Raw genomic sequence first — 15,711 nt, forward strand, 5'->3', positions numbered from 1 at the left:
AATCTCCCTCCCCCACAGCAATTAGGGTTTTGCAGATTTGACATCCTCACCCCAAATTCTCATTCAATCATCGACAAAGTTCTCATCTTTTTCCCACCATCAGATGCCGACTTACAGTATCAGAGGCGTCGATGTCGATTTCCCATTCGAGGCCTACGATTGCCAGCTCGTTTACATGGAGAAAGTCATTCAGTCTCTTCAGCAAGTAAGCTTCCCCCTCTAATCTCTCTATTTCCTAACTTCATTTCTTGCTCTTAAAACCCACAAGTAGTTGATGTTATGGAAGAAAAAAGGAATCAACTTTTCTTAATTGAATCTTTTTGGGGATGTTTGTGTGATATTCAGTTTGGGGCTTTTAACACATGTTAATCAAATGAGTATTTGGGCATGTAACCCTAAATTGGACACTGAGTCCTTATGGGTATAGGATGAGTATAGATTTTAAGTTCACATCAGTATTCAATTGGGGAAATGGTGAGTCAGATTGATAGTACATGTACTGGGTATCATTGTTCTAATGTATTTCAGCGGTTTTAATACATATGTTGTCTGTGATCACTGATCAGTATTGTTTCCAGGTCATAATGAATTTCGGTTATTGAGACATATATTGTTATTTGTTTAGAGTCATTGGTGTGATTTTGATTTGTGTCTTTGCATACAATGATGCAGAGATCTAATGCACTGCTGGAGAGTCCGACTGGAACTGGGAAAACCCTTTGTCTTCTCTGTGCCACATTGGCTTGGAGGAAGAGCTTGGGGGTTTTCTCAACTGGTCCTAATGTTAAGACGAGTCTGATTAATGGTGATAAATCAGGTGGTTCGATGTCCCAGTCTCAGTCACAGGGCAATGATCATCCTACCATAATTTATGCGTCCCGCACTCACAGCCAGATCCGGCAAGTAATTCAAGAGTTGCAGCGAAGCTCATACAGGTCAGTCATTGGATGGCTTTTCATTAATATGGTTAAGTTTCAGATTTATTAGCAGCATTACTTTTAGCTGAGTCTCTATTTTTGTTCCTGTGTTTATTCACCAATTGATGCACACAGTTTCCTGATATTGCTGTGTTGAATGTACAACAAGCCTTGTTGTGACTTGTTTTCTACTTTAAAGGACTGGTAGTTTGCAGTGTTTACGATCTATTGCTGTCTTGGGCTTTCAATTATACCCATTTCTTTTTATAGATGTTAGTTCGTTAAATTTTTCAATATATAAATAGTTAGTCTTTCATATTTTTTTCTGTTGTCTTTAAGGCGATGTTCTGCACACCTTGAACCATGCAGTAGTAAACTAATATTAACCCCAGGAGGAATGTATTTCTCAGTGACTGCGTGTACACTGCAACTCTAGTTGTCTTTTTGAACGGTACCTAAAGACTACATTGATGGCTTGTCCAATAGACATAGCATTGGAGTCAATTTCTGGATAGTATTACATATACATGACATAAAACTGCACACGGCGCCTATTGTTTATATAATAAACTGAGCAGGTGCTGATTTCCAATTTCCTCACTACAGTTGTGAACTTGTGATAGTCTTTGCAACTTGCGGTTCTCAAAACTAGTCTTGACACATGAAGATACTTCAGTACTAATTAAAGAAATTATTAATCACGTTGGAGATTAATTTCTACTTGGAAACTGCGCTGATTTTGACAATTTGCAGGCCAAAAATGGTAGTATTGGGGTCTCGAGAGCAATTATGCATTCATGAAGACGTGAGTTTACTTCATGGGAAAGCGCAGACGAATGCCTGCCATTTCCTCTGCAGAAAGCGTACAAAGCGCTATTGTAAACATTACTCTCGTACTACTGGTATGTCTGTGTAGCTTTGTGCTTTTTTTTACACACACACAGTATAAAAATTGAATAGTCAGGATAAAATTCCATTTCCCATTTCTGTAATTCTGTTATAGGATTGTTTTGTACTTAGCATAGGTGATACTCGTTTTCTGGCTCCTTACTAATATATAAGATTGTGTGTAACGAAGCTCATAACACAGGATGATTTCGTAGCTTTCATACAGTTATTAGGAGACTGTTAATAATTTTAGTATAAATTAGTACTGCCATTTTGTTGTTAGCTGGTGCTTTATATGCTAGAGGATGGTGAGCAGGGTGCCTTAAGTTGCTGAAATTTGTGGTTGTATATGTTATAGTTGTTTGGTTGTCATCCTATGCCAAATTCTCTTCTAATCACTGAGTGGAGAGGGTATTAGGATTTGCCCTGTTATTCTAGCCTGTTGCGTATGTGCAATGCAAATGGTGGGTTGGGTATCTGTGAGTTGCCTGAATCTTGTGGTCCTATGAGTTAACTGGTAGTATCCGCTTGGGATGATTAAGGAAATTATAAAAGTAAATTTGTAGATGAGTTATGGGTTATGGAGTTTCTTTTTCTAAATAAGCGGACTAGATTACGTTTCAGAATGTTACGGTGATTTGATTATTAGTTGGTATGATATTTGTTGAATGAGTGGGAAGCTTTGAAGTTCTTCTACTGTTTTTCGTGTATCATACTGCAGTAACTTGACCGATATTCCTCAAGTTTCTTTATGATGTATTGCACATTTTGAAGAATTCTAATTTGCTGGCTGGGTTTCTGTTGTAGATTACTTGAAGAATAATTCTCATCTTGGAGATGAACCTATTGACATTGAGGATTTGGTCAATATTGGAAAAAAATCTGGGCCGTACGTTCTTTTATCAGTGTTCTTTCACCTTATTGAAATGATATCCATACATCTCCTATCCTTTATTATTCCCCGAACCCAATCCTGTTGTCGCTTAAGGTTGATTTAGCTTGCCATTTACTTGTTACCTTCTTATTGCAGGTGCCCTTATTACTTGTCCAGGGATCTTCATAAGGTTGTCGATATATTATTTGCGCCCTACAACTATCTTATTGACCGTGGGTTTCGAAAATCACTACAAATTAATTGGAGAAACAGTATTCTCATTTTTGATGAAGCTCACAACCTGGTAAGGATTACATGGAAATATTAGTTTTTAAAAACTCTAATTTTCTAAGTTGGCTGTCTCTGAAAGCTATATAGTTAATCTCTAAGCCACCCTTCGAACGGATGCAACTTCTAAATAAGAAACTGTTAATTTATTTTTCATGCAGAATTAATAGTTATTAGGTTTTAGACAAGCTAACATAAGTATTTTTTTTAAAAGCTAACATAAGCGTTAAATAATGCAGGAAAGTATATGTGCGGATGCAGCTTCTTTCGACTTGCCATCTTGGCTTCTTACAGCATGCATCTCTGAAGCAAAAAATTGTATCGATCTTTCTGTACAAAGAAGGGATGAATCAATTGATAAATCAAAGAATCCAGATAACTTTGCAATTCTTAGAGGTAAACCTTCTTGCTCTTTCCAGTCAGTACTATGCCAGTAAATAGTCAGTCAATCACCATGATGTTTTGTTGGGACTCAATGTTTATATACCATTATACCTTGTTTCTTTGATGGTGTCCTTTTTATTACAGTTTAGGACAGCTAGCTTTTGTTATTTCTTTTTCTCTTGCTATGGATGTGATGTTCTTCCACAAAAAAAATATTTGGCTATGGTTTTTTACCAGTGATTCATATCGTGCAGCGCTTCTCTTGAAGCTTGAGAAGCGGATTTCTGAAGTACCTATTCAGTCCAAGGAATTGGGATACACTAAGCCTGGATCATATATTTATGAACTCCTTGCTGATTTAAACATCACAACGGATACTGTCCCTATGATCATTAATATAATTGAGGAAGCTACACTACTTATCGAGGAAGATAACCAGCAGAATTCTAAACGCAATGTCTGCCGACTAGAAAGCATTAGTGACATCCTGAATACAATTTTCAGAGATATAAGCAATGCAAATTCGTATCGCGTAAGTTTGCACATTGATTTGCTAGTTATTTAGCCGGGGAACTTTAGTAGGAGATCTAGTTTCCAGTTTTCATTGCCTTATTATTTTAGAAGAATGTATTACTTTTCTCGAATGAAGATCATTGTTCTGCTCATCTTAGGTTCACGTACAGGAAGTTCAAGGAAGTGCAACAGATGATTTAAAGGGTGAGTGACCACTTATATTCTGTAATATATGGAATTGAAACGTTATTCACGTTATGGTTTTAGAATATCAGATTGAGTCTACTGTTTGCGAGTGACTTTTCTTTTGTTCTGCACACCACCCTCCCCAAAATAAATAAATTAAAAAACAAAAACAAAACATAAATGGGCATAATGAAGGACTTCGGTTGACCAAGTTCTTCACAATGGATTTATATATCGTCTGAGAAAGGTATCTAATTGTAGCTTCTTTTATGCCAAGTTGCTGGAACTTCTCTCAGTAAGGTGTTCTTATGTATGATGTGATAGTGACAATTGTATTCTATATTTGTTGATTCCAGGGAAGCCATCTAGGACACTCAGCTGGTGGTGCTTTCATCCTGGAATTGCAATGGAGGAATTCTCCAAGATGGATGTAGGCTCTATTATATTGACATCTGGCACACTATCTCCTCTAGACTCATTTGCACAGGAGTTGAAACTGTAAGTATTTTTTTTGCTGTTTATCTTTCATTCATTATGCTTATGGCTGACCTGAATTCCAATAATGACAATGTTTTCTTTGTTTGTCAGCGAGTTTCCTGTGCGGCTGGAAAATCCTCATGTTATTACCCCGAGTCAGATATGGGCTGGAGTTGTTCCAGCTGGCCCTTCTGGTTGCTCTTTCAACTCCTCTTATAAAAGTCGCGACTCAATTGAGTATAAACAGGAACTTGGAAATGCTATTGGTAAGTACCATATCCAGTAGACCATATTCCCCTGGTATTTCTGGCTGATGCAACAATTTTGCATGATCTGTTTACCAACTGTTACTTTCCACTGATCTAGACATCACCCTTTTTGATAATATATTAAGCTTAGCAGTCTAGAAAATGCTTCATTATTGTTTTCAGACTTATAAATTGGATGACTTTTGCACTAACAGAGATTTATGTCTTTTAAACATGTCACAGTCGTGTACAGTTATAGACCATTTTTCCCTGGAGTTAAAATACAACTGTGTCATGTCCTGCTTCCCATGATGACTGCTATTCAAGTTATATATATGGCGCACACGCATGCTGACACACCCAAACATGTCTATATACCTACACTTTTGTTCCGAACTTCAGATTGCATATTATTTTATGTCTGCCTCTCTCTCTCTCTCTCTCTCTCTCTCTCTCTCTCTCTCAGAGACAGACCCAACCTAGCAAACTGGAAAAACCCCACCTTGCTTCTAGCCAATCTGTTTGCTGGGCATTTGATTATCATTTGCAAAATGTGTCTGATTCTGTTGTCTTTCATTTGTTTTTTCAGTCAATTTTGCTCGAATTGTACCTGATGGAGTTCTTGTATTCTTTCCTTCTTACTACCTTTTGGATCAATGCATTGGGTGCTGGAAGAATATGGTAAGGAATCAATACTCTGGGTCAATAAGTTAAATTGTTTTTTTCTATATTTTATATTTATTTGACTTGGAAGAGAAGATTTATTACCAGACGTAACAAACTATAAGAGAGGTGTTTCTATGTCAAGAGTATCACCCATTATGTTCTATTTATGCAGAGCCAGGCTAATTCAACTACAATATGGGAAAGAATATGCAAAAACAAGAAACCTGTTGTAGAACCTAGACAATCTTCATTATTTCTCTCATCAATTGAGGTGAAATGACATACGGTGAATCAGTTTTTTTTTAATTATTAACTATGGTCATATCAAGATAGTCCTGCTGTCTGAATATTTTCTGCAGGACTATATGGCTAAGCTAAAGGACACCTCAGCTTCTGGTGCAATATTTTTTGCCGTTTGCCGTGGTAAGGTATATTTCTATATCCCGTACTATTCACATCTTCGGCTGTGGCAGACTTCTGCATATTTGTTGATTGATAAAGAATGGAATATATGTGTGACTTTCATGAAATGAACAATCAGATGTTCAAAGCCTCCAAGGTTATAATTTATAAGTTTCTAAACCGTAACAGTTTTTTATATCTGTGCTTTGTCTTGCCTACAAAATGTATTTGATAAAATATTTTGGATATTAGTTTGCATTGGTGACTAGTAAATATCTTAAGAAGGGGATTGGAATCGATATGCTCTAAAGAACCAAAACAGGCAAACTTGTAGAAAACTGATTTGTTGCACAAGGTATGCTTATTTGTCAATATTTTTGACAGAGCCCTGGCATTCATATTGATAAAAAAAAGAAGTGCCTTGGCGTGTGGTATCATTTGGACTGCAGAAGCAATACATCTGTTGCTCTGAACATCGATTATATTTCTATTGTATTAGCTTCTCTGTAGCATGTGTAGGTGTTGATATGCATGACATTACTTTTATGATACATCCTGACATTAGCTGCTCTAGGCTGTCTATGTGGCAAGCAAAACGTAGATGTTAATGTTGATTATAAGATCTTTGTTTCTTGGTGCAAGCTTCCTACATTATCATTAATGAGGAATTTGATATCAGAAGCTTGTGACATATTTGATTAGATTAATTTTTCCAGGTAAGTGAAGGATTAGATTTTGCCGATCACGCTGGAAGAGCTGTAATTGTTACTGGTATGCCGTTTGCCACATGGAATGATCCTAAGGTTTATAATTTTACTCACATTCTACTTCCGATTGCCTTGTCAATGTATTTTATCATTCAAGTCTTGGCCTCTTTTAGACACTGCAGTTGAGACGGATACTTTTATTGACACTACAGCATTTTCGTTGTTTCCGATTGAATTTGGATTTGTTTGGCTTCTAGCATTAATGAAATTACTGTTACACCTTATATGAAAAATTAATCCTATCCTATGTGCATTCACCTGAACCTACGTCTTGTATGTCATAGCCGTGTTAGTATCGATGCTTAGACATTACATTGGATATGAGTCATCTGCACTTGTGTTGAATGACTTAAATCAATGTTAATGACCTAAACTTGCATCTGAAAAATGATGTTCATGAATCATGCGTACTTGAGTTAGATTGGTGTTAATGATCTGAACTTGTATCTGAAATGTGATGTTCATGTTACATGAGTACTCTTGATGCTCAGACATCAGATACAAGTCTGTAAGATATGTGATTCTTGTCAAAGAATTAATCTGGTGGTAAAAAGAAGAAATCTAATTTGCTATCAGGATATTGTTGCTGGTAGTTTTCTATGTCATTTGGATGAAAGACTAGAAGGATACTTACGGACTATAAGGGTAAAGGGGCGGAAAAAGTTTGAAATCCGGTGCATTTTCTGTCATTTATGGAATTGGGTTCCTGTTAGTTTTATGGACTACCCACTTTCTTCTATTACGTTGGACACTAGCTGCTTTGATTCTTTGTAATTATCATGGTAGTGGTTAATATTCTAGGTATAGTAAGTAACAGTCTTTTAATTTCATTATTTAATCCATCACTGTTTTCTCTGGGTAACTCTGATAGTTCTTGGCATGATGATTTAGAACATAATACTTGCACATGCCCTTAAAATTTGGTTCTTATGTTTGCCATATTTTGCATTGTTACTTATGTAGCTTTATTTCCTTGTACATATGATGATATGTTAATCTATAACAGGTTCGTCTAAAACGTCAGTACTTAGATGAACAGGCACATTCTCAGCGGCAAGTATGTAAGGTATGTTCCCTATTGCTTGTTCAAAGACACCATGAGGTAGTGAGTGTTTTTTCTCATTGACTATGCTAATTGGCCTAGTAATCTACCAATATTGGTTGTGCAGGTTCTGACTGGAGATGACTGGTACAATCAACAAGCATCACGAGCTGTGAATCAGGCTGTTGGTCGTGTAATCCGTCATCGTCATGATTATGGAGCAATTATTTTTCTTGATGAAAGGTTCTTGCTCTCACTCACTCACTCACTCGCTCACTCCTTCTCTCTCTCTCTCTCTCTCTCTCTCTCTCTACAAAACAGCAAAAATAACCATACACTTCTGCTTTGATAATTCGATCTTTATTTATCATAGTCCGAACTTATGTCTTTACTCACAATTATTGGCATAACCTTTCCAATTTGACAGTTGCAAAACATTTTGGGCGCTTTTTATAGTCGGATCTCGAATGTACTCTTTTACCATCTGAATGTAAAACATTCTTTTATTACTCTTCATCAATGTTGTTAGGTTATTCCGCTTATAGATAAAGTGGATCTTAAATGGATTTTTTTGTTTGGGATTTGTAATTCTAAACGAGAAATGTAGGCTACGCATGACCATGTCTTTGGATTATATGCAAAGTTCATGGGCATATCCATTTTCTGAATGTTTTTTTTTTTGGATTTTTACTGGTTATCAACAGGAATTAAAACATATGTACTAAAAACAGTTGCTACACTAATATTTATTTTTGATTTTGTCTCAATTTTTGTGCATAATTTTTGGTATCATAGCAATACTAGGTATACACAACACACCTCTGTACATATTTACATCATCCGTTTTCATTTAAATGTTGACAGGTTTGCACAGCCAAATCGTCAATCTCAAATATCTCTTTGGATAAGGCCTCATATCAAGGTGCTTCTGGTTTGCAGTTGCTTTTTTTGATCTATTAAAACACGTCTGTACTTACATTGTCTTTTTCAGTGTTACTCCAAATTTGGGGATGTGGTTTATACACTGACCCGTTTCTTCCGGGATGGAGAAGCTCGGGGTCCTACAAAGCTGAATTTATTAATAACTAAAAAACAGGGTAAGATTGCTGCAGTTAGAGTTTTCTCAAGCTCTAGGGCTTTAAGTCTAACCAGAATATTTGCATGCTCCTCAATGTCTTGTTTCTTCTGTAATGATTGATATCTTTGACTGCGATTCTCATGCTTGTCTAATAAAGGATCTGCTTTGTGATATACTCAACTATTTGAAATTGACAATGTCTAAGAATATCCATAAGTTGCTATAAACAGTTATCAATGGGCTTGATTCCATCTATTAGATTGTAGATTTGTTAGATTTTTGGGTTACAGAATTGCATAAATATTGGGATGAGTATATAACATTAGACATTGATGTTAGTTTTTTGAGATAAACGTACATGCATACCTATTTTAACAGTGAAGAATATCTTTAACAGTGAAGTATATTGGAATGCCAGTGTTTGTGAGTTGAGCACCTTTAATCCTTCTGCCAATGACGATTTCATTTACTTGTTTTGCATGAGTGGCAGGAAAGATATATGAGTCGGAAATTCAGCAACCTTCAGACAATTTTTATACAGATAAATGCGTCCCTGGGGTAAATCTTTTATTACTACCTCAGTGACCACTCATTATTATTTGTGCAAAAATATGGTAATTAATTTCTCTTACTAATTGTACTTTCAGAATACACAAGTGTTTCAAGACTGTCCTGTAAAGTTAACTCCCCTTCCTGAAGCTAGAAGGAAGAAGGTGTCAAGCCTGGTGGGTGAAATTGTCCCTGCTAATCGCTCATCTGTTACTTGCTGCAAGGATCAGTCTGTGTCATGGAAGTGTTCAAATACTCTATTAGGAAATGAGAACAAGCTTCTTACTCTTAAGAGGAGGAGTATGCAGTATGAAGATGGAAACATAATTGATCTTACTGGCGGATCAATGTTTGAAGAAAAGTGTAGGGAAGAAGCCATAACACCATGTTCTGTGAAAAGGTGTAAAGTAAGCCCAGAGCAAGATGCAGTGCAACATATTAACAATCAGGCTTTTGAATCACATGACCTTTCTATTATTAGTTCAATTAGAACTGAGAGCTCACATATATCCAAGTCATCTGATAGAGAAAGTACACAAATTGCTCAAGCTGGATCAAAACTAGCGCATAAAGACAATGATGTGACATCCACTGCTGGGCCTTCTGGTGATAAGGAAATGACGGGATCTCAATTTCTTGTTCAGGTGAGGGTTCTTATTACATTTCTCCTTGTTGGCTACACTGACTCTAGAGTTGTGTTAATATTTGGTTTCATTCTGAATTAGTTTTCTTGAGAACAAAGCTGAATAGGTATGTGGTGTCATGCAAGCATATAAGCTGATATACGTATTGCTTAAAAAAGTTATGTTACATTTGCTGGTTAGCTTGCCTACCACGAATTGTGATGCTTAATTCTGTCCTTGTTGGATCCTTCGATGGTTTTAAGATTACTCTTTACTCTAAATGATTACAGATGAATTAGTTAAAACTGTTTTGGCCACTTATAAAGTATGGTCTCTATCTGGCAAAACAAAAAGAACTGTGGCATGAGTCACAGGATAGTGAAGGTTATCTATGTACCTTATGCTGAATACTTGTTTAGAAAAGGAACAGAAAGATACAGACTTTTCTTAGAACATATCTTAGTTTGGGACATGCGAAATAGTCTAACAGATTACACTTTGTTCACTGGATATATCGTCAAGTGCCTGATCCCATTTTTATTGAAACCCATTCTCATGTAGTTGGATATATTTGGTCTTTCTTCTCTACAAATTCATAGTTTTCCTGATTGAGGTTGTAAATGAACAGCTTAGTGTTTTTGGATATTTTTCCTTGTGCTCTGCAGGTCAAAGAGAAACTTAGCACTATGGAGTATAAAGAATTTGTCAACCTGATGAAGGCACTGAAGTCCAAAGCAATGAACATAAGTGAAGTTTTACAATCAATTGTGAGATTGTTTTCTGGACCAGAGAGGCTTTCCCTTCTTAAAAGGTGATACTGTCCATCCAACCTGATATATGATAGAATGATGAGCACAAAAAATATGGTTGGTACTTGTTCAACAAATCATATCCGCAAATCCTTTAAAAAAGATCTTATCTTAAACATAAAATAAACAAGTACTTCATTGAAATTTGGATGTGTTTTTGATCCAATGGTTGGCGAGCATAGATGCTGTACAAGTAAGAGTCAAAGATCAAGATTGTGCGTCTAGCTCTATATATAGACAGGGCTTCTTGGTTAAGGAGGTCCGCACCAATGGTTTTGGTGCGGATTTCCATTTTTGCACCACTTTTCGATTGAATTTCCTCATCTCCACCGTCTAGTATCAAGATAATATTATGTAGATTATTTCTGTAAAATTTCAGTCAATTTGGTAATCGCTAAGGCCTCAAAATTGCGCTTTTTTTGTCAAAAACATGAATGGTTTATGTTTGACAGAATCCAGTCCGTTCATTTTTTTTTCGATTTTGAGGGCCTTAACGATCACCAAATTGGCTGAAATTTTACAGAGATGATCTACATAATATTATCTAGATACTAGACGGTAGAGATGTGGAAATTCGATCGAAAAGTGGTGCAACAATGGAAATCCGCACCAAAACCATTGGTGCGGACCTCCTTAGCCAAGAAGCCCTGTCTATATAGATATATAGATATATACGATGAGTTTGACATCTCTTATTTGAGGCTCTTACTATTTCTCTATTACAATTGTCAACAGATTCAAATATTTTATCCCTGCAAAGTATCAGTCCATGTACGAGCACTATTTTCAAACCAATGGAGTCTTCTCAAAGCATAACAGCAAGGCTGGTTTTTCTTGAGGTGCTCCCTGATATAGAATGCGATCTTTAAACAAGGCAAAAAGCTTATTGTTGTGAAGAGTTGTAACTCTAGTGATCGATAACAATTACACTTGCATCAAAAGCTAGAGTTTCAATTTGGCTTCGCATTCCCTGACTTTGTAAGTTTTGAACAAAATCAAATAGAAGCAATCTTTAATCAATTACATGGCATTTTGTTCATAATGTTCGTTTTAGTTATACTGCATATGACAAGCAGATTGATTGAACCAGAATGTGTATATCTCATAGATTAGAAGAATTGATTATATGAGTGAAAGACAGATAGATTAGTTCAATAGAATTTCATTAACTGGCCGACTAACAAATGATCTAAAACCCAGTAGGAGGATTATTTCATGTCAATGTATAATTTACGTACGTGAAGAAGGTTAACCAAACATTTTGCTAATCTGTTTCAGTTCAAAGGGAACTGGCAATGACTACTGCTTCTAACGTCGACATTTATGTACCTTGGCTGCTTAAGTAGTAGTTCTGGTGTTACTGTGTTAGTAGACAGTTATATGAAAAGACCTAATTGGCTTCAAGGTAGTACGTAGTATCTTCATTTTAATTCTCTATTGTTTTATGTAAATTGTTCCAACAAATCAATTTTTATAATACTGAAGTACGTACTGGCAGTTTTGCACTTTAGTAGTATTGACCAACAATTTTTGCTGGCTAGCAATTAGCACTTTAGCAGAAGTGCTGGTGAAGGGTCACACTCACACACCCACTTGCCTTCAAAATGATTAGATGGATGAATGTAATTAGGATCCTCCCCATTACTACAGTATGTTTGGCCAATGTTGAATGTGGATGAGATCAGCACGGGGTCCTTCCGATGTCCAACAGTGATGATGTTGAGGAAAATTGTTAGAGGTCTGAGTGTCTAACCACAACCAGGTGCAACATTAGTTCTAGTTGTAATAGTGAGCATTTCTCTTGCATAAGGTCGCAGATGTCTGTATATCCCTGCTCTTCTGGTTCCTACTTAGCCTGTTTCTTAAGTTCTGTCGCTATTGGTTCTTTATTTGTGGCTCTTATTCCTCAAAATAATTTGTTCGTCTTCATCACTCTTAATTAATGATCCTGATAGAACTAGAAAATCGCATTGAAATCCTTGGTATGGAATACGATGGTTTCAGCAAGTTTCACCTCAAACAGCTGAGCACCCATTTAGAAACATGCTACAGACACGGTAGCATTCTAACACAAACGTGCTAATAATTACAGGTAAATGGAAGCAAAATAAGTTCTTCTTTTCCAAACTTCCAAAGGGGAAGTTCTTTCTCCAATCATCTTTAACAAGATTGGTTTGTAGTTTTGTACTTTTTTCTGCTCAAATAAATAATTGACCATATAGAAATGGAGGTATACCAGCTAGCTAGCAAGACGCCATGATTAAGGTCTCCATCGATCTTTATCTGTGAAGTTCCATTGTTGACTTCGCGTCGCAAACAACACACCAATTTCTTCGCGGCCATGCGTGCGTAGATGCACCATATGAATCCATGATCACCTTTTCCTTCGCACTTACAGTAATTACGAAAATTAGCTAGTAACTCTAATTGGGATATCAATAGTTGGTTGTCGTTTCCAGAATAACTACAAAGTCAAGTTTTAACGCAAAGATTTATTTGAATTATTTCTTTTTTGGACGAAAAGAATAGTAATTCATATATAGAAAGACTGAAATTACATTACATATATTGATTAAGAGAAAAGGGAGTTGTCCTCTAACGGAGAGAGAGAGAGAGAGAGAGAGAGAGAGAGAGAGAGGCTAGACGCTAGAGCATTGCGAAGTAAATTTTCTGGTTTACAATGGAAAATGGTTTCTAATGTTAAGAATTGACCAGTCAAGTTTAGTGTACAATGAATGTTGAATCAAAGTTTCGATCTTCTTTGCTGTATTAGTGGTCATCGTAACGTCTAATATGTTTATGATGATATACATGTTTACAGAAAAAGAGTACCATATGTTTTCTTATTTAGTGATACGTAGGCCTTATGGCTTGCCTAGCTAGTTAAAATGAAATCTCACTATTGTGTTTTTGTAAAACAAAAGTGCTTCCAGATTTCTCCTTTTTAAAATCATCACTTTCGCATACTGTGTATTATAGCTAATGGTGCTATAGTTTGGCGTTATGCGATATACTATATATGCATGTAAATTATTGCTCTATCATTATATATACAAGAATAAACGGGGAAATCTAAAAAGTCCAAAGTATCTGAGCACCGGGGAACAAGCAACAGACACGACCTCATCAAATATCTATAAAATCTCACCAAAACCCACAAAATTACAAAATTTGAATGTTAGAGAAATTGTTTGATTTTCTTGAAAGGTACATGATCGATGAATATAGTACAATAGTACAAGCATAGGATAGTGCATAACGCCAGAAGCAATCTAATTAATAAATAAAGCCTACATTTGTATCCCAGCACTTATTTCTTCCTGTTCTTCCCTGAAATCCATGGTCCTTCACCTGGATTTTCAAAGTTTCCGTGATCTCGCCGAAGCCATGTCAGAATCCTGACGCATGTCCACGACCATATCCGCGAAAGCGCTCAGTATGAATCTGTGGGACTTCTTCTCGTTGAGATTAAGATAACAAAACAGAAGCTCCTCCATGAAATTCCAATCGACATTTGCCTTGTTTCTGAGGCGAGCTTCAACCATGTCATGCATGGATCTTTTAAACTCGTAGCCAGGGTTGGGAGAGTACATCAACACTGATATACAGTCACTGGGAAGTGCCACATCTTTTGTACTGCGATAGTTATCATTAGAATGTGATGTGATAGGGGTAGCAGAGCCGTTTAGGGTTCGTGTTGACCTAGAGCTGGATCCTGCGTCCTCAGATGTCGTGGTGGTGGTTGTGCTAGTCTGAACCGAGCTTGACAGTCGACCTGGGGACACTGAAAACCTGTGTGAGCCGCAGAGATCTACCGCCGGTGGATCGATATTCAGTCGAGGGGATTCGAACAGAAACCCATCTTGGTTATTTTGGGTTTCTTGATGATCTGGACGACGCTTCTTCAGCTTTAGAGGTCGTTTATCCCAAAAGGGCTCGTTTGTGCTTTCATTTTTCTGATCACCACGATGGCCTTCTTTCATCTGTAGGTTTTTATCCCGAAGGGCGTCACGAGGAGGACGATGTAGATCTTTCTCTTCTCTTCTTTCATAATCATCGGTGGTGTCTCCTTGATCATCTCTCAGGTACAGTGACCTGAAATTCTCGAAGAGAAACTCATCAATATCTGAGAGTGTTGCCGCATCATCATCTTTGTCCTGAGTCTCATTGTTGTTGATAGCGAAAGATAGGGTTTCCGGATGTTTACAGGCTCGCATCCATTTTTTAGAGGGGAATTGGATTGAAGGGGGTGGTTTCTTAATCTTGGTGAGGTAATCTTGGAAACGCTTTTGGAGTTTCTTGGGCATCTTTCTCAAGTGTTTGGTTAACTTTGATGGATCTGAGTGTGGAGGTTTGGTAGGTGGAATGGTTTATAAATAAACCAGCAAAGGAAGTAACATATAATTATATTTGTTCTCGGATAACGTACATAGACGGATGCATGGGAATTTCAGAGTTTGGATGCAATTTTCTATTAATTTGAGGTGAATTTGTTTGCTATTTTGCAAAGATTTTGACCATTTCTGAAGACTGTTGAATACACTACTAGGACAAGTTTGGAACAAACATTATGGGGTCACTAATGGGGTTACTGTAAATATGTCTATTAATAAGGTATCTTGTTGATATTTATATTGACTGTTTCTATATATGTAGGAAATTCAATGCTAATATATGGCTAGAGTTGTAGATAAATTCAATAGAAGTAAATGGGTTCGTGTCAATACTTCAATGCTCAACGTTTATTTTCATTTTGAAAAACATATAACTGTTATCTTTTGAGGAAAATAACAGTTTCCCCAAATACATCGATATACAAATGCTTGTTCCTTAATTTCTTTTTATCGTATGGACCAGCCAGTAATATGTGCATATCTGCTATCTTGTTGGCGTGAATCACGAAGGGAATTAAGGATTAAAGTGTAGGTTTACTGATTATATATAGGATATTTATGTGTACATGATCATTAAGGAAGTGTAAGATATTATTCCACTTGTAT

At 36.5% G+C, this 15,711-nt stretch overlaps 2 protein-coding genes across 2 annotated transcripts; one reads left to right on the forward strand and one right to left on the reverse strand.

Annotated features, from left to right (window-relative positions):
* On the forward strand, positions 1-11,727 carry LOC126798026 (regulator of telomere elongation helicase 1 homolog). The gene is made up of 22 exons (XM_050524844.1): positions 1-205; positions 673-935; positions 1,671-1,819; positions 2,613-2,694; positions 2,836-2,983; positions 3,207-3,363; positions 3,606-3,883; positions 4,023-4,068; positions 4,407-4,548; positions 4,639-4,793; positions 5,365-5,456; positions 5,614-5,712; positions 5,801-5,869; positions 6,560-6,646; positions 7,617-7,676; positions 7,780-7,895; positions 8,517-8,574; positions 8,644-8,749; positions 9,221-9,288; positions 9,378-9,923; positions 10,568-10,713; positions 11,447-11,727. Exons 1-22 carry the CDS (start codon positions 104-106, stop codon positions 11,547-11,549), a joined length of 3,072 nt encoding a protein of 1,023 aa, XP_050380801.1. The 5' UTR covers positions 1-103; the 3' UTR covers positions 11,550-11,727.
* Positions 11,728-13,863: 2,136 nt separating this feature from the next.
* LOC126799627 (transcription repressor OFP14) lies at positions 13,864-15,244 on the reverse strand. The gene has a single exon (XM_050526863.1). It carries the CDS (start codon positions 15,016-15,018, stop codon positions 14,071-14,073), a length of 948 nt encoding a protein of 315 aa, XP_050382820.1. The 5' UTR covers positions 15,019-15,244; the 3' UTR covers positions 13,864-14,070.
* Positions 15,245-15,711: the final 467 nt, after the last annotated feature.

This window comes from Argentina anserina, chromosome 6 (genome assembly GCF_933775445.1).
Source record: "Argentina anserina chromosome 6, drPotAnse1.1, whole genome shotgun sequence".
NCBI classification, from domain to species: domain Eukaryota; kingdom Viridiplantae; phylum Streptophyta; class Magnoliopsida; order Rosales; family Rosaceae; genus Argentina; species Argentina anserina.

What these genes read in the sequence shown, in the direction of transcription:
- LOC126798026 (XM_050524844.1), top strand. Translation starts at nt 104, where the DNA reads ATGCCGACTTACAGTATCAGAGGCGTCGATGTCGATTTCCCATTCGAG. An exon ending in TCATTCAGTCTCTTCAGCAA is followed by an intron (nt 206 to 672) that starts GTAAGCTTCCCC and finishes ACAATGATGCAG; the next exon opens with AGATCTAATGCACTGCTGGA. An exon ending in TTTGCACAGGAGTTGAAACT is followed by an intron (nt 4,549 to 4,638) that starts GTAAGTATTTTT and finishes TTTGTTTGTCAG; the next exon opens with CGAGTTTCCTGTGCGGCTGG.
- LOC126799627 (XM_050526863.1), bottom strand. Translation starts at nt 15,018, where the DNA reads ATGCCCAAGAAACTCCAAAAGCGTTTCCAAGATTACCTCACCAAGATT.